At 42.2% G+C, this 18,766-nt stretch overlaps 1 protein-coding gene across 1 annotated transcript; it reads right to left on the bottom strand.

The window, feature by feature from the left end:
* Positions 1-2,600: 2,600 nt before the first annotated feature.
* On the bottom strand, positions 2,601-3,802 carry LOC108802299 (taste receptor type 2 member 39-like). The gene is made up of 2 exons (XM_018574165.1): positions 2,949-3,802; positions 2,601-2,667 (listed from the first exon to the last, which is right to left on the bottom strand). Exons 1-2 carry the CDS (start codon positions 3,800-3,802, stop codon positions 2,601-2,603), a joined length of 921 nt encoding a protein of 306 aa, XP_018429667.1.
* Positions 3,803-18,766: the final 14,964 nt, after the last annotated feature.

Genomic DNA, 18,766 nt, shown 5'->3' with positions numbered 1-18,766 from the left:
GGCTACATACACACTTTAATATACACTACAAATGTCACCCAACTAATAGAGAATTTCTCTACTTCACACTTTTCACAAGTTTCCATTTTAAGTTGTCCCCAATAGAGTCCCACTTCGTCCACAGAGTCTGGGACATGAAATGTCAAGGGACCGGTCCAGCTTAAAGTGGGGATTATCAAATATTCAATGTGACAATGGACATAACATTCTAAATAAATCAAGTCTATAGGATGCTCTTCCTCTAAACCAGGGATGGCCTAACTGCGGCCCTCCAGCTGTGGTGGAACTACGAATCCCATGAGGCTTTGCAAGATTCTCACAGCCACAGACATGACTCCTGGAGAGAGATGCTTCATGGGATTTGTTGTTTCACCCCACAGCTGGAGGGCCGGAGTTTGGCCATCCCTGCTCTAAACAGAACATACCAGCTATTGAAATGTCCATGACCATGATGGACCATCCAATCACACAGATGAGTCAGCCAGATAATGACTCCATTCAATTATATGGGGCAGATTGGTGGTCTCTTCAGGACTCTACCTTATAGAATTGTTTATGCAAGACCAAACAAGTCCATGTCATTCCTGGTTTTGTAGTGCGGTCTCTGTTGTATATTCATAGGGTATTAAATTGATATACACATAATAGTCCACATGGGTTGGTAGCGTGGTTTCTTGGGCAGTAACAACCCACATATCCTATAAGAAATGGCTTGGCTATTGAGTCTCTGTTCCATTTGACCATTGCAAGGGTTTTTGATAAGACTCAACCAAGTTTATTACAAATCATCGATGACAAAATCTGACAACTAATTGTCAATCTGCATTGGATTTTGTCTTTATTTATTGCCTTCATTTTTACACTCTTTCCAGTTTCTGATAAAACTTCACCAATGTATGGATTGATTCATCTCAATGCAATTTAATTTACCTCGGAATGTCTTGTGTTTCCTATTCCATGTCCCCATATTGTTTCAGGCAGAAGGAGAGCTTATACCCATCAGTGCGGGGTCTCTGTGTCACATAGTATATAGTTATATAGTATTTGAGGTTGAATAAAGACATATGTCCATCAAGTCCAACCTATTGTGTGTATGTGTGTGGTCCTACTGATGTATGGATATGTACAGGTCCCTGTGTCCTTCAACACTTAGTCATAGAAGAGAAAGAAGAAGGAAAACACAAGCCATGTATAGATAGTTCTGCTGCCAAATTCTGGCTGGACTCTGGCACGATAGGCCTAACTCTCATGAGCAACTGGCAGGGGTCAATTGACTAACATATATCACATATGGTAACAGTGTCTCGTTTTCCTAGAATAGTGCATGTGATATTAAAATAGTCAATTCATTAGTAAAAATAAAGCATGGTGATGAAGAATTCTTAACAAATGAATTACATTAAGGTTCATTCTCTTTAACAAAAATGCCATATTTATGGTCTGTCAGTGAGAGGAACGTCTGCTCTGATAGACTATACTTCCTTACTACAATGAAGCTTTTTGAATACACCTACAGTATGTGTCATGTTTCTGACTATCAGTAACACTTTCCCCTGAATAATAAAGTGTTCCAGACTGCTGCCCTACCTACCATTGCAATGTTGTTTGGTCCATGAACTGTTTGTGCATTTTTGTTGGTGCATTACCAGTTCACCATCTATGTGTCAGTGCAACTAGAACAGAACTATTGGCAGAGCAGTGACAGTTTACCACAACCTCTTATTTGGTTCTAAGGGGCACTGACATAGATTGAGATAACTGTTTCCTTCATCCTCTCTATCCCCAGCTCAGGGGTGTCTTGTGGGGCTATGAAATCAGACTTTTCTTGCCTGGTACTAAACATAGGAAGCCAGCTGAGGTAGGAGTGGGGTTACTCAAGGCATTTGGCCTAGTTGGGTATGAAGTATAACTCCAGATCCGTCTAAACTGTTGACATCAACTCCAGAGCACCTCAACCTTTATCACAACAGATGCACAATTATACCAACTGCCACCCTGCTTGCTACATGCCAGTACCCTAAATGTTTGATGATTGGTCCAAGCCTCCTTCCTTTCTCTCTCTATTTATGTGTTCCACATAGGACATAAAAAAATCTCTGGACTCTACTCTTACAATTAAAAGCCACCTTGGCTAAGGGCAGGACAGCACTTGGCCTTCACAATGTTATAAAATGGGAGGGTGGGCATGATGAGGGGCATTTTATTAAATTGTTTATCCTTGTATATCTGTAGTCACTAAGAAGGTCTACAAAGTAATATGTATGTATGTAAGTAATATCCTCTCTTCTTAACAATATCAGAGGCTATAAACCAAACATAAAGACTATTGTGTATTATTCAATGACATCTGCCATGTTATCTGTCAAATGTCTGGAAAATGTTTCTTTTTCTGTAACAATTACTGAATTTAAAGTCCCACCCCAGTCACAATAATCTTACCGGAGTTCAGTAAGTTGAACAATGCCTTTGCTGTTAAGCTACGTGCCATCAGCACTGCCTTCTCCCCCTGACGTTGATCTTGTTTATATGCGGGTAGAAGTCAAGCTCTCAGTAAACCTCCGTGCCTGCTATAGTTGTAAATGCTGCAGGTCTCATAGACCTTAGTGCTGCAGTTGCATGTCAGCCTCAGTATCCTTCTGACCAATCACAAAGCAAACGACCCTCAAGCTGTAGAGGGGAGAGGGACGGAGATGAGACCACAGTGCTGAGATTTATGAGACCTGCAGCCCATAAAGCCACAGGTGGCATGGAAGTTTAGCAGGAGCTGGACTTCCACCCACATATAAACAAGATGATCTGCTGAGATAAGTAGGCAGTGCTGATTATTTTAGGTGGATCTACTGAACTCCGGTAAGATAACTGTGCCCACAAAAATCAATTAGGGAAACTAACTTTTTGTAGCACGTGTCCTTACGCCCATGCATGCCGAACTAAAGGACTTTTTATACCTGGGATTACTGAGAATTATAAGGACACAATGCAGAGTGGGGAAGGCAAATAGAAAGACATCATAAATACATTCCCCAAGATGTTGAATATAGATACGTTCAGCCATTATAACAGCCATCACAACAGAGAAGATGATGTAAAAAAGCAGAAAACTCGACTCTGATTTTACAACTTTTAGAGCCTTGACATTGGAATTGCCAGAGGATGGGGATTTTCCCATCCTATAGACATGACAGGCTATGGAGGCCATGGTTAAGGCAGTGAAGAATATCACTAGGAGAAGCCAGTCAAAGTTTTCCAGGTACATTTGGAAGAATATCATCAGGAGGGAATTCTCTCCAGTCATGTTGGACGGAGGGGAGACAGAACTGTTGAAGGAAGGTCCCTGCTGGATGTCGTTACTTAGAAGGACATTTAGGACACTGCCACATAGAGAAGCCACCACGACCACCACTATCATCCATGGAATTAGAATATCAACCTTCATCTTGACCAGGGAGAGGAGACTGGATCTGAACTGAACAAGTTTAAAAAAGTGGAAGAAGCACATAGAAAGAGTGAGGCTTGTTCCAGACCAAATACAATATGAACTCAATATGGCAATTAAAGATCTCATGTAGATAGTCAAACTCAACAGGAAGAACTTGTGACAAACGTTGACCAGCATCAAAACAGTAAAAACTGTATGGGAGAAGCTTAGCGGTAATAGGATTTTGTCTTTGGTCCTCATGTCTACACCAATGGAAACCTCCATGAAAATTGCCCACATGATGAAAAGACTTGTAGCTATTCCAGTGACCGCTTCTGATATTAACAGATAAAAGCAAGTCCTTGAGATGCCTTCAGCCGCCATGGTCATGCTCTGAGTGAGGACACAAGGAGCCAATAATGATCTATTCTTCTTGTGGAGGGATCTGTAGCTGGTTTCCAGAGATGTAGTATTGGTCCAGCTCGATGAATTTGTCCTGTTGTTTGTTATCACACATCAGGCAGTAATCTGTCTGTCACAGATGAGGACAAATTAATCCAGGCACTACATGTTCTGATGATGTTTGCATATGATCAAACTGACAGGTGTAGATTTACTTAGATGCATGGCAAAGCAAATACACGTCTTTAAATAAATGTTCCCTTTGATGTTTCTTTCCATGTGCTGCACGTACATTATGCAAATGTATCCTCAGTCTAACTCATGTCTATACGTGTCATTTATTTAATGGATTTTGTTCATGTAAAGTCCCACTTCAGGCTAAACCTCCTTTTTACTTCTTTGAATTTAGTGGGGAAGGAAAAACTTCTGTCAAAGGCTACAACATAGAGTATAATATTCCATATAATAGACTAAAACATCCAGCAACACAGACTGTGACACACTGACAGAGAAATAAACCCAGAGAGCACCAACCAGGATGAATGGATGGAGATGGACATCATGTCTGAGCTCAGACTGGGATAAAAAGGATAAAAAGCCACTTTAGGCTTCCAGAATTGTTCGGCCACCAATATGCTTCCACGTTTAATTCTCCAAACTGTTGGTTTTAATCTGATTGGTCAGATAAGACAACACAAGCAGATCTTATAACCTACACTTTGTAAGAAATTTAAGACATGAACCACTTTCATGTAACATTATGTTTACACATATTTATTAACTGGTCTTGTTAGGATAATATAAAAGGCGGTATCCTTTGAAGTGCTAGCCCTAGTTTGGAATCTCTGAGGAAAAGGACAGCAGCAATAGCTGTGGAAAAAGACGGCAAGTTCCATATAGTAAGCCAATAAAATATTCCAAAATCATCACAGGGAAGAATGAAGGAAGTTAGAATTCAAGACATGAAGACAGGAGGATCAGGAGAAGGTTCAGGACTGCTTTGGCAGCACTTTGATGAGCTTGGGAGAGTTGTTAGGAGAAGCAAAGTCCACCAGAAAAGAACTGGGATCATATGACCATGGAGTTTCCATAAATGTACAAAAATTCATAAGCCACTGGAGTGCCTCAGAACAACCAGGATGTTTTTGGTATCATGAAGCCGGGCAGCGTGTCATTTCCCCCCGGCTTTCTGATTGGCCAGAAAGCCGACTTCATGTTCCCTCATCACCTGATGATGAGGGAGCATGGAGACAGCTTCCCTGCTAATGGGGAAGCTGGGTGGCGAGTCTTTACATGCCGCCCGGCTTCCTTAATAGGACTTCTGGTATCGGTATTCGGTATCGACAAGTACCAAAAAAATTATCGGTACTCGTACTCTATACCGAAAAACCAGTATCGGTGCATCCCTAGTCACTACTTCCCTACAATATTCTTATTACGGTTCTGATCCTAAAGAACTGACCCTCACATGAGATCAGTAATGGTTCATTAGTTCAGAGTTGGATGGTGCTCTGCCTGGTCAGCCTTGGACACACTGCCCTAAATGCATAAAGTTTGGTTTCATTCAGAATGATTGATCATTGGTGTAGTTCTTGGTGTTGCAGAATTGGGGGTGCAGAAGATGCTCTGTAACGTTTTGATGCTACGGGGAGTGAAATAAATCCCTCGATGACACAGCCAGTGATAGTTTCAAGTTTTTGTAACTCCTCATCCCCCCAATCCAAAAGGGAAAATATTGCCGGCTGCTCCTCTTTCGGACATATTCCTCTCGTGCCTTGTCCACGGGGCCACAAGAAGTGAGGTGGAATCTTTTATATGGGAACACAGGTAGCGGTAACTCTTCCTACTCCGTCCAGAATAAAAATCCAGATTAAATAAACAGGCCGTTGTTGCGCTTCTCTCCATTTACGTAGAATGGGCAGGTGTAAAAGGCTCTATAAACAAATGATGTCTAGTTGAAGATATTCCGGATATTCACGTGATTAGGGATGAGCCGAACACCCCCGTGTTCGGTCCGTATTCGAACATTCGAGCCGCCGAATAGTCCATGTACGAAATCGAACTCAATGCAAGTGGTCAGATGTTCGACCCCCATACAGCTACCGGTACATGTGGCTGCAGAGGCCTGTGTCCCTTCAAATCCCCTGTGTTGGCGGAGGCAGCGGGGACACAGACTGCTGCATTGCTCCGCTGCCCACGTACCTCTGCTGCTGTCTTCCCCTGGTCCGTCGGCTTCTCCGTTCCCCCGTCCGGCCGCGTCACCTCTGCCCCGCCCCCCTGCCTCCTCTTCATTGCAGGCTGGAAGCCATACCCAGCCTGCTATTGGATATTGTTAAATGCAATAGCCAATAGCAAGCTGGCTATTGCACCCGCCCACTGCCTGCTGTCAATCAGCATGGGGGGACCTGATAGAGAACTTTCTCCCCTCCTCCGCTGAGCCCTGATTGGGCAAAGTCTTGCAGCTGACCTGTGGTCCGGTTGCAAGACTTTAACAAATCAGAGCTTCAGCTGGCATTTTGTATTATGGAATGTACGCGGTCGAACAAACCGCGAACATTCCATAAAGTTCAGCGTTCGACTAGCGCTCGAACTGCCGATGTTCGATTCGAACTCATGTTCTAATCGAACACTCGGCCCATCCCTACACATAATTACCTTAAAGCTGTTCTGATTCGGTGAATGTAGATCTGAATTATACTGATTTCTAAACAACTTGAACCAGATTTTAAAACAAAGATGCAAAGAGTTAATACAATAGCAATGTCCATTCATCCTACAATCAGCATTGCATGAAGTCCTTCTATTTACTTGCTGTTGTCCGTCACTCAGTCCATTGTCAGGTAGTTACAATTTCTCGAAGATGGACACACCAGAACATTTCCTTCAAGACAGCCTTAAGTCTGGGGTTGGCCAGAACAAGGAGGACAGACTGAAATGGGATGAAAGAGTTTAGAACAAGAAGCCATAACCAAAATCCAGTTTCCACCTGTGTGATGACCACAAAATAGAAGATGATCATCACGATGTAAAATATTCCATGGAAGAACAAGGATTGAGTCATCCGGGACACAACTATCTCATAGGACCTCAGACGCCCGCCGTCAGATGTTTGAACATTCTTCATCCTATGACCGTGCTTCTTCAGGGTCACCACCGTGAACGACGTAGTGATGAACATTATCAAGAATGGGAGAATTGTATAAATTATTGAAGTGCTGACAAATGTTGTGCTTGATTGTGAAAGTGTAGAGATCACAGATGGAGAACTATTGCTGGAATTATGAGAAAACGTGTGAAAACAAATGAAGAACAAGCTGCTTAGGGCGCTGTTGAACAGAGACAACAATACATCTACCAGTAGCATCCATGGGACAATGGAGCTGATATTCTTTTTCACCCAGGAAAAACAACCTGACCTAAAATTGGAAATTTTCATGAAATAGAAGAAGCCCAGGCTGGCTGTACTCCACATACATGAGCCAACAGTGAAAAAGAACAAGTAGATAAAAATATATATGGCATTCACTGTGGTGAAGATCCCAAGGCTGCAGAAATGATCAAGCAAACCGACCGACATCAAGATACTATAGCACACACTGGAGGCGGCCAAACACACCAGGATTTTGAAGCTGCTGCTCACCGTTTTTGTTTTGATAAAATCACGATAAACTACAAATATAGTAAACGCATTCATTAGCATGCCAGCGTTTATCTCCAGGGCTAAAATGATCATAAAAGGCAAGCGGCTCTGTGTGTAACCTTCAGGACTCATCATGACACAATTGTCTCCTTTCCTTTTCTGCTTTTTTAAGATTCAGAGTCCAGATTGGATGGTTAAAGATTTCCTTAAGATGTGTTGAAGCCAAATGTCCATTCTATGTGAGAGTTTTGTCTTGGGGAGTCTCAGAGAACGGCGATCCTCAGTATTGTCAGACCAGCAGCTGAACATCTGTATGACAGTCATATACACATAGCAGGAGGACAGATGGTGGAAATACCTGAGAGACCTCACGTCCCATCCGTCAAGTTATATGCACCTGTGTGAGGGTCCATCATTTGAATCCATGCAAAGTGTTCAGCTCTACAATTACTTCTGCTGGGACTCTGAATAATAGAAAACAAACATTATGCAAAAACGACTTCCTGCACTTGGTCTTTATCACGGGACACGGGCTGGTCAGGTTTATGGAGAAGGTCTGTACAGTCATTGTCATAAACACTTTGTCTGAGTTGTTTATGACTGAGAGCTAGACATGTGCACTGCCAAAAAATTTGTTTCATTTCGTTTTAAATTCGGATTTGTGTTATTTAGTTTTTCAGGATTCGGGTGTGAAAGTCAATTCGGATTCGGAATTCGGATTCGGACGAAATTCGGTAGCGTTAGTACGAACGTTCGTTTCGTTTTCTGTTCTTATTCGTTTCTTATTCGTTTCTTATTCGTTTCTTATTCGTTTCGTTCGTTTGCAGCAAAAGTGACATTTGAGGGGGAAAAAATATTTTTCTCCTTCTCTAATGTCACTTTGCTCCAACGAACGAAACGAATAAGAAACGAATAAGAACAGAAAACGAAACGAACGTTCGTGCGAACGCTACCGAATTTCGGAAATGGAAATTCGGATTCGTTTGCATTCGTTATGTCTGTAATTCGGAATTCGGATACATCCGAATGTCCGAATTTACGAAAATTCGTCCGAATTTCGATTCGGAACGAAACGAATCGCACATGTCTACTGAGAGCCATCCAACTGATCTGTTTCCTGGACCCATCAGACATTTATATATTTCATGATATGTTCTGTAATGAACTTAAGCATGTGTCAGTTTGGATCTAGCATTTTTTTTTTAAATGTTGTCCTTGTTTAAGGAGAAGCAATGCAGGTCTTTTTATCAGTAATAATTAAAGCTGGAAGAGGATGTCTAGCCTTGGTGTGTCCATCAACTATCATTTATAACCTCCACTATAACTAGCTCTTCTAATGGGCAGTCAGGACATTTTACCATTTCGAATGGGGTCCTGCCTGATATTTTGTTTACAAGTCTTCAGGGGCGTCCCGAGGTCGGGTGTCGTCATTGCGAGTGCACGTGACGTCACCTTCGCGCATGCGCCGTGACATGATGCCTGCCGGCGGCCATCTTGGTGATGGACGCCGGCAGAGAGAGGAGGGGAAGTTCAACCTGGCGGGATAAGGTATGCCGCCGGGTCCCCTCCTCTCTCATGCAGCTGTTGGGCTCTCGGTCTATGACCGAGTGCCCAATTTTTTAGAGGGGGGTGACACCAAAACGACTATCAGTCCTTTTGGTTTCACCCCTGCAATGGTGACACCTGGGTGCGGGCCGCACCCTCCGCACCCCCCTTGTGACGCCACTGCAAGTCTTTTGCCCCGGTTTAATCGGCATCTCCTTGTTTGATAATCCTCTGATACCTCCTGCTGGTTTGATATCCATCTATCTACTTTAACATCCAGTCTTAATTAGATGTGCTTTTAGATCCCAACAAAGTCCAAATCCCTGCCACGGTCTCAAAACCACAAGGTATATGTGGTGCCCAGGTGACAACACGGATGGCGCCGTGCAAAACACTAATAGTAAATAAAAGTAATTCACCGGCACACACTTGAAGGGTTTTGAAGTATTGATATGTTTATTCAATACCCAATGTCACATACTGTCATACGGGGCTAACGTTTCGGGTCCGCACAGGGATCCTTCATCAGAGCGACAGTGACCTGTCACTGTCGCTCTGATGTCACCTGTCACTGTCGCTCTGATGAAGGATCCCTGTGCGGACCCGAAACATTAGCACCGTATGACAGTATGTGACAAGCTCACAGCACTTGCCTGGCATTTGTACACCATTGGCTTGCTTCAGCAACTCTAATCCATCCAATAGAAGAAAAAGTCAAGTTATCCAAACATTACAATAGCAAATGTGTTCAGGAACCAAGTTGTCAGCCAAGAAACATGGGCAGTCAATGAAGTAGATCAGGAAGGATGATTTGGCAACGAGTGTGGGAAACAGATCAAAGGGCCAAAGTAAAGAGCAGGTTCCAAAGGCCTGGAAACAAAAAAAAAAGTCAGCCTGGTGATGAAAGATGACACAGCCGCTGATATTTTGATCTTATGGGGATTTGAAAACCTCATGTTCCCAGGAGACCAGTTTGCCAGCAACTTTCAACTGTGATGCAGTACGGGCCATTTTAGCCATTCCCGAATTATATATAGGAAATCCTAAACAGTTTGGCTGTGTTTCCTCTTTCTATGGTTGAAGTTTGAGGCGGTGGTGGTGAATCCCCCGGGATTTGTGACGTTTGCAAAACGTGAACTTTTGGACCAAAAATGTTTTAGGTTTGCCAGTAGAAATAAGTAGCATCCATAATGCAGGACATGGTCAGCTGAGTCACAAAAGCAAATGTTTTAAAAGATTGGATAACCCAGCCCCCTTTCTATAAAAGAGTGGGCTCATAGCAGCCATACTGTCAGTAGGTGCTGGTGTTAGGGAGAGCAGACAGTTCTGTGTAGTGTGTAAATTCAGCACTGGGACCCCGTCTACTGTGGCAGTGGCCAGCTGCTGAGGCATTTTGTTTGTCAATTGCTTGTTTAGTAGCCCTACAATTCCAGAAATTGAGTAACACGGTTTACCCCCACCATAGACTTAATTAATTAATTAATGGGCTTCTTTTCACCTGGCTATCCTGCCAGCAACACACTTCTTATCCTAGGCTGACAACATCCACTCACTGTACTTTATCAATGGAGGAGCAGTGTTGTCACCTTAGGCCAGGAACTGTGGTAAGATTTCAGAACGTCTTTTTTCCTTATCTCAAAAACATAGGAAGGACGTTTTCTGAGATCAACAGAGAAAAGTGGGACATTATATCACTTATACATAACAAACCAAAAGGGAGAAAATAAGAGAAGCTCAGTCGAACGGTTTACATAAACTTTAACATTTCTCGAAGGTGAACACACAAGAACATGTCCTTACAGGCTGCCTTCAGCTTGGGGTCAGCAAGAACAAGGAGGGTAGCATGCACGGTGGGGAATAATGATAAAATAGGGAATGATGACCAGACTCCAATTTAATAATCATCTTGCATTCTGTTGAAGCCCAGTCCTTTGTCAGTTGTCAGCTGCAGAACCTGAATGTTGTCCCGTCGGTAATGTAGGTGTAGCAGGAGAACAGATGGAGGAAGTATCTGAGAAACTTTACGTCCCATCCATCAGGTGACAGAAGTGTTTTGTGTGATGGTCAGGTGACAGAAGTGTTTTGTGTGATGGTCCATCATTTGAATCCATGCAAAGTGCTAATATCTAAAGTTACTTCACCTAGAACTCTGCATGACACATAACAAACATTATGGAAAAATGCTTTAATTACCCTCAAAGACTGGATGCTCTTTTTTCTACACATGGCCCGAGAGATTGGCCTTTCAGATTTATGGAAAAGGTCTGTCTAGTAATCATCATATAAGATGATTATTCAAAGTTGTCTATGAGTAGGGATGGGCTGTAAGTTCAACTCAAATATGGCTAGTTCCAGCGTTCGCCGAACGCAAGAACTTTGTGGGATGTTCGCGGTCTGTTCGTCACTGTTTAGGTTCCCACAGCAAGGCCCATGCATCCCCCAGCATACACCTTACGCCCTTTCCCTCATGCCATTGGCTCCTGGATAGACAACCACCGGTTGTCTCGGCAGCCAGGGGGTGGTCCTGGGTCCCACTGGGTATAAAGTCCAGTCAGAGCCCTGGGTTATTGCTGAGTTACTCTACCTATATGGTGCAATCACCTAGCCTCTTGTGTTGGAAACTACTGCCATTCCTGACCCCTTATCTGAATTCCCGGTTACTGACCCTTTGGCCTGCCTTCGCGTCTTCTGAACGTAGCCGCCTGCATCGACCCGGACTGGACTCGATTACGCTTTTTGGATTTTCCTCTTGCACGTCGATTTTGGACCCCCTTACCCATTACTGCCAGTGGGTTCCACTCACGACTCAGCCATACCCTGTGAGATCTACAGACCTTGTCCAATGGTCCAACCAAAATCCTCATCATTAGTTTATGTATTCTATGTTTTGTGGAATCATACCTTAGTAGTGGGGAGGTGACTTGTGACCATGACCACACGTAGCTATAGAGGAAGATTGCTCTCTAATGCCTTCACCCTTGGAGCACATTCACCTGCTTCACAAATGGAGGCTTGGCCTTAAAGTTGAACACTTTACTTTGTAGACAGCAACAATCCACATTATTGAGACATTTCTTCCAGCAGGGTATAACAAGAAACAAATCAATATAATTGGTTTCATTGTCCTTTAGAGAGGGTCAACTATTGCACTTACACTACTGGTGAAAAGTTTTAGAACAACCCAATTTTTCAAACTTTTATTGAAATTTACACAGCGGGTGAGGAGGGTTATCGCCATGCTCATTTGTGTGGAGACATCTTCTCTACTTTTAACTGCGTCCCAAGATCAAGCCCAAGGATTAAGGTCTTTTGTTGCAGACCTATGGCCTAACAAGCCAGTCCCAGAGGGCAGACCCTCTAAATACATGTCATCTTCACATGGTGACTTGTCAGACTTCTCTTCTCCCCTTAGTCCTTCCCATGCTTGAATGTATAGTAATGATTACCAAGCATCATCAAGGGGACAAATTAAATACTACACTCACTCAGACAGAGAGAACGCTCTAGGACATGAAGGTCAGAAAAGATCTAGATGACTGATTGTTATTTCTTTATTATGAACCTCAAAGTACAAGTTGTTTCCCAATTGGAATCTATTGAGATGAATTAACATAGCGGTCTCAATGTTGGAGTCAGTGATGGAGTTGGAGGATGTTACAGGCAAAAGGGATCCAACTGTTTCATCTTTCCCCATTACCTGTCCATGAGCTGTGCATATGAGGATGTTAGGTAAAAAAAAACACAAAGACTCCGACATGCTGTATGCTAATAAGACTTTATTGTATGAAGAAGGAATTTTTCTATATTTATGTTCCATTTTATTATTATTTTTATTATTAGAACTGTACATAGTGATGTCACACAGACATACATTATAATATATTACATTATTACGTTATTACATTATAATATATTATATACATACTTGTTACTCACTATGGGACCATTTCACAGCTTGCACTCTGAATGATTCTACATGACATGTTTGGAAGTTCCTGTTACTGGACTTTAAATCTCTGTTTACATCCTAATGTGTACAATGAGGCAGCACAATGAGCAAAGATGATATTCACAGTGCTGTAACCCATAACAACCACAACTAACAGTAAACTTTAATTGGCTCGCTAGACAAATACTGAACTTGTCACATAACTATTTCTATCCCCAGCATTTCAAATGATAATTTCTTGTACATGTTAAAAAAAAAGAAACTTTTCAATTCCTTTGACAGAAAAATATTTACAATGATGTAAAGTGGAGTTACAGCTATTTTTACTATAATTGTCTCCTTCGGAGAGATTGTTCCTTCACTTCCGGTTGCGGTGATCTCGTTGTAGTTGCTCTGCATTACTTTTTGTTACCTAAATGTAGCAATTAGAGCGAACATCATGTACCACTATAGTAACAACATAACGTCTTTAGGTAATGACACATTGTCTACATATTTTGATTTTCAGTTTGGGATTTCCATGAATCAAAATGAGACTTTGAGCAGTTGTCTGCATCATGACAATTGTCCAGGTACAACACATAATTATAATATTAATTTGAAATGAAGTAAATAAAGCTACAATGATGGAAAGATACATTGCCATATCCAGTACTACCCTCATAATCATTATCCTGGCGGCTCGTACGTGGCCCTGGAGCTGAGACGACGATAGGTGAGATTCACTGAGCTTTATCCTCCAGACGTGTCTCAGCAGTGATGTGACACACTGACCGATGCAGAGACAAGTCAAAGTGGAAGGAAGGAAGGAAGGATCCAAAGAATGAGTTTATCATTGCACATTTAAAATTCATGGTAACATTATAAGCACCAATATCTGTTGCCAAAGTTCCGTTTTGTATAAGATTGATTTCTGTTAGCCAGTAAAATGGAAAACTAATGATGATTGAGCCCAGAGCTGACCCCACTAGGAGCTGAGGAACAGAAGACAGGAACATGGCTTTCATTCTCAGAAGATAAGGGTGGGACAAGTTCACCAATTGAACATAGAAGAATATGGAGAGCCAAGCGGTGTTCCAGACACTAGCATAGTAAAAAGCAAAGTGAAGGGTAAATAATAATAGAAGAACGTTTTACCAGGGTTGAACATCTCCAGAGAGCTCAGCATACCATCCGCAGACAGGCAGCCCTGCAGGACAACATTCGCCACAGCTATGAACATTTGGATTTGATCGCAGACAACAGATTTGCTGCTTTTTTCCCATTGTAACAAATACAAAGTAAGAAGTAAAGAATTCATCATTGTCCCGGACAGACCCGTGATCACCGAAATGACCAATCTGAACATTCCCAGAGCTGTGAACATCTTCAAACAAGAAAGGTGTTTGTTGTATTCTCCTTCTGCAGAGATAAGCTGATAACATAAAAGTAAAGATGTTAGACATGTGCGATTCGTTTCGTTCCGAATCGAAATTCGGATGAATTTTCGGAAATTCGGACATTTGAATGTATCCGAATTCCGAATTACAGATATAACGAATGCAAACGAATCCGAATTTCCGTTTCCGAAATTCGTTAGAGGTAGTTCGTTCGAACGTTCGTTTCGTTTTCGTTTCTTATTCGTTTCGTTCGTTGTAGCAAAGTGACAGAGAAGGAGAAAAACATTTTTCCCCCTCAAATGTCACTTTGCTGCAAACGAACGAACGAAACGAATAAGAAACAAAAACGAAACGAACGTGCGAACGAACTACCGCTAACGAATTTCGTCCGAATCCGAATTGACTTTCACTCCCGAAAAACGAAATAACACAAATCCGAATTTAAAACGAAACGAAACTAAACAAATTTTTTGGCAGTGCACATATCTAAAAGATATAAAGTGATAAGAGAAGAGATTCAGAGAAGACGTAATATGGAAACGATGGAATGCAAATCTGTCCAGTATCTGGTTGCTGGTTTGATGGGTAGAGAACATCTCATCAGGTTTCATAGCAAATCATTCGCTTCATCCGATCCTTGTTTGGTTTGTCTCGGTGAGCTGAGGAACATATTCAACAGAAATAAACCACTTCTATGAAAAAAATATATAATTAGTGCAGTTTTGCTTATTATAGTCTCTGCCTTGTGTCTAAGATGACAAGAAATATGGAGGTCTATTCAGGGCCGGATTTCCCACAAGGCCAACCAAGGCCCGGCCTTGGGGCAGCAGGGAGTAGAGGGGCAGCAGGGGTGTGGAATTCCTATCTCCCGACGCCCGGAACATGCAGTTCCGGGCGCCGGGTGGGTAGTTGTTTTCTACATTTAGCCCTGCTTTGGGCAAGCAGAGCTAAATGTACAGCGGGGAAGCCGCCACTTGTTTTGTACAATGCGATGTCGCCATTTGGACAAGTGATATTGGCGATGATGCTGAGATCATTTGTATGCAGCCTGCATATAGAGGGGTGCATTGAGGAACCTGGCCTTGGGGCAGCAGAGAGAGTAAATCCGGCCCTTCGTCTATTAAAGTAGATGTAAACCCGAACTGCATGACATATAGTTTGTAGGGCTGTGCAAATTAACGATTAATTTCTCGATTAATCGTTAATGTTTTTGATCGATTAAGATTTTTTTGATCGAATTAAAATAGTTTTGAATCTTTCTGCATGAGCGCAAGCCGCGGCATTGGCCTATACACATACAGCACAGATATGAAGTCATAATATGAACTAGGATCACACTAATCCAGCACGTTATTATTCTGAGTTGCCCCACTCAAGCGGCGGCCATATAGAGTGGGGCGCGTGAGATGAATAACTTGCTGGATTACTGTGATCCTAGTTCATTGTATTACTTCATTGCTGTGCTGTACGTGTATAGGCCAATGTAGTTGTATCTGTATGTGCGTTATAATTAATCGAAATTAATCGATTTGAAAAAAAATTTGATTAATCATACACGAAAATTGTAATCAGTAACAGCCCTAATAGTTTGCTCTGTGCACCATGTGTCGTGGACTATTGCCATTTTTAAATAAACCTGTTTTGTCATCTTTTGTTCCATCTCAGTAGTTCTGATCTCCTACAGCCTTCTTGAGACCACTTCCTGTCTACATTTAATCCAGCGATGGCTGCATGGCATTTCTCATTGCAGTGGACCATGTCTACATTTGTAGCCTCCATCGGAAGTTTATGTGACAGGGTTACAACACAGGAGAGCAACTGGAAGCCAGGGACAGTGTTCTCCAGATAGACAGTGCCAGGCTGCTGTAAACAAAGCTAGCAGGGTTTTGTCCTGTATTAAGAAGGGGATGTATTGCAGGGACAAGTCTATAATTTTCCCACTTTATAGATCATTGGTTCGGCCTCATCTGGAGTACGCGGTCCAGTTTTGGGCACCAGTGAACAGAAAGGATGTCCTTGAGCTGGAAAGAGTCTAGAGGAGGGCAACCAAACTAATTATGGGGATGGAGGACCAGAGCTATGAGACAAGGTTACTAAATTTAAATATGGTCTCGTTGGAAGTAAGGAGATTAAGGGGGGGACGTGATTTTCATGTATAAACTGTTTAACGGCAATAGCAACATCAGCAACAAACTCTTTACGATTAACTCCATGACAAGAACTAGAGGCCACCACCTAAAACTGGTGGAGAGAAAATTTCAGCCCAAGGGGAGAAGGGAATTATTCTCAGTTAGAGCGGTCAGGGTCTGGAACTCTCTGCCACAAGCTGTGATTTCAGCTAAGAGTGTGGAATCGTTCAAGAAGCTTGTGGACGATTTCCTTAGGGACCGTAATATACAGGGGTACAGGTACTCCTAAGAATTAGACTTGTGCGCCGTCAAAAAATTTGTTCCGTTTCGTTCCGTTTCGTAATATCAATTATTTCGTATTTCGTAATTCGTATCCGAAACTCAATTCGGATTGGTACGAAATATGGATTTTCGTTAGTTTCGGCAAATTTTCGTAACTTTAGGAACATTCGTTATGATGAAGTTAAAAAGCATAAATACCTTTGTTAATATTGGAGTCGATGTGGTAGTTGTTTTTGTATCCAAAATACGAATTCCGTTAACGGATTCCGTATCCGAATTTCGTATTTCGGACTTTAAAAAAAACCTACCATCAACTCCAATATAAATGTACTTTGCTTTTTAACTTCAATATAACGAATGTTTGTAATGGAACGAAAACACGTCAACGGAATTTCGTATTTCCTGCCTGTGTATTGTAATGCAACTCTCAGCAGCAGCGGATCCGTATCTCGGATTTAAAAAAAAATCTGTCATGTTGTTCAACCTCATTTACAGGGGTAATATTAGTTCCTGTTTCAATTGTTTAATGTGGTCCCTTCCAAATCCATACCAGATGCTTATTAAAGATAGGCCATCAACAGTCTCCACATCCAGATTTCCCTCAATCTCCACATCCAGAATGTCCTCAACAGTCTTGTAGGAGGAGACTGTTGAGGGAATTATGGATGTAGAGAATGTTGAGGGCATTCTGGATGAGGAGACTGTTGAGGGAATTTTGGATGCGAAGACTGTTGAGGGCATTCTGGATGAGGAGACTGTTGAGAATGCCCTCAACAGTCTCCTCATCCAGAATGCCCTCAACAGTCTCCACATCCAAAATTCCCTCAACAGTTCACACATCCAGAATGCCCTCAACAGTCTCCTCATCCAGAATGCCCTCAACAGTCTCCTCATCCAGAATGCCCTCAACAGTCTCCTCATCTAGAATTCCCTCAACAGTCTCCACACCTAAAATTCCCTCAACAGTCTCCTCATCTAGAATTCCCTCAACAGTCTCCACATCCAGAATGCTCTCAACAGTCTCCACACCTAAAATTCCCTCAACAGTCTCCACACCTAAAATTCCCTCAACAGTCTCTACATCCAAAATTCCCTCAACAGTCTCCTCATCCAGAATGCCCTCAACAGTCTCCACATCCAGAATGCTCTCAACAGTCTCCACACCTAAAATTCCCTCAACAGTCTCCTCATCCAGAATTCCCTCAACAGTCTCCACATCATCAATGCCCTCACCATTCTCTACATCCAGATTTCCCTCAACAGTGTCCATATCATCAATGCCCTCAAGCGTCTTCACATTTAAAATGCTCTCAACAGTCTCCACATCCAGAATGCTCTCAATGGTCTCGAAATCAAGTCATTCACAAAAGTAAAGAGTTTACCAATACAAGTCCATACAGACTGTCAGAGAGATATTCATCAGCACTATGGATAACTGGACTTTATCATGGACAATTAAATTGCTATTAGGTTGGCGCTCTGTCACATACATGGCAAGCATTAGGTTTATTGTTGTCCTCAAAACACACGTGATCATTTTTAAATTGAGTCTGAACAGTTACTGACATCTTAAAACAAGACATTTGTCTGTTGGATTCTCCATCGGATAAAGTGGATGAAATGCTGGAATAGATATGAAGGGATATCTGGCAGAAGAGATATTCAGAGAACACTCACGATGGAATGCAAATCTGTCCCGTATCAGATTGCTAGTTTAGTGAAAGCATCTCAATGAGTTTCACAGGAAAGCGTTCGCTTCATCTGATCTTTGTTTGTTTACGTATATGAAAATGTTTGCTGGAAATGAACAATGTTCTTCCACAAAACACCCTCAGCACTATTTTGGTCACTGTTGCATTTTAACCGTTGCCTGAAATTACAACTAGGGATGAACCGAACACCCCCGTGTTCGGTTCTAATTCAAACTTTCGAACATGGAAAAAGTTATAATTCAAACTTAGAACTCAATGTAAGGGGGGCCTCTATGGGGGTAGAACTCAGGAAATTAAATGTCCCCATTTT

This window comes from Nanorana parkeri, unplaced genomic scaffold, assembly GCF_000935625.1.
Source record: "Nanorana parkeri isolate BGI_ZX_2015 unplaced genomic scaffold, ASM93562v1 scaffold2786, whole genome shotgun sequence".
NCBI classification, from domain to species: domain Eukaryota; kingdom Metazoa; phylum Chordata; class Amphibia; order Anura; family Dicroglossidae; genus Nanorana; species Nanorana parkeri.
This window is presented reverse-complemented; position numbering and strand designations above follow the sequence as displayed.

What these genes read in the sequence shown, in the direction of transcription:
- LOC108802299 (XM_018574165.1), bottom strand. Translation starts at nt 3,802, where the DNA reads ATGGCGGCTGAAGGCATCTCAAGGACTTGCTTTTATCTGTTAATATCA. An exon ending in ATAATTCTCAGTAATCCCAG is followed by an intron (nt 2,668 to 2,948) that starts GTATAAAAAGTC and finishes TCCCCTCTACAG; the next exon opens with CTTGAGGGTCGTTTGCTTTG.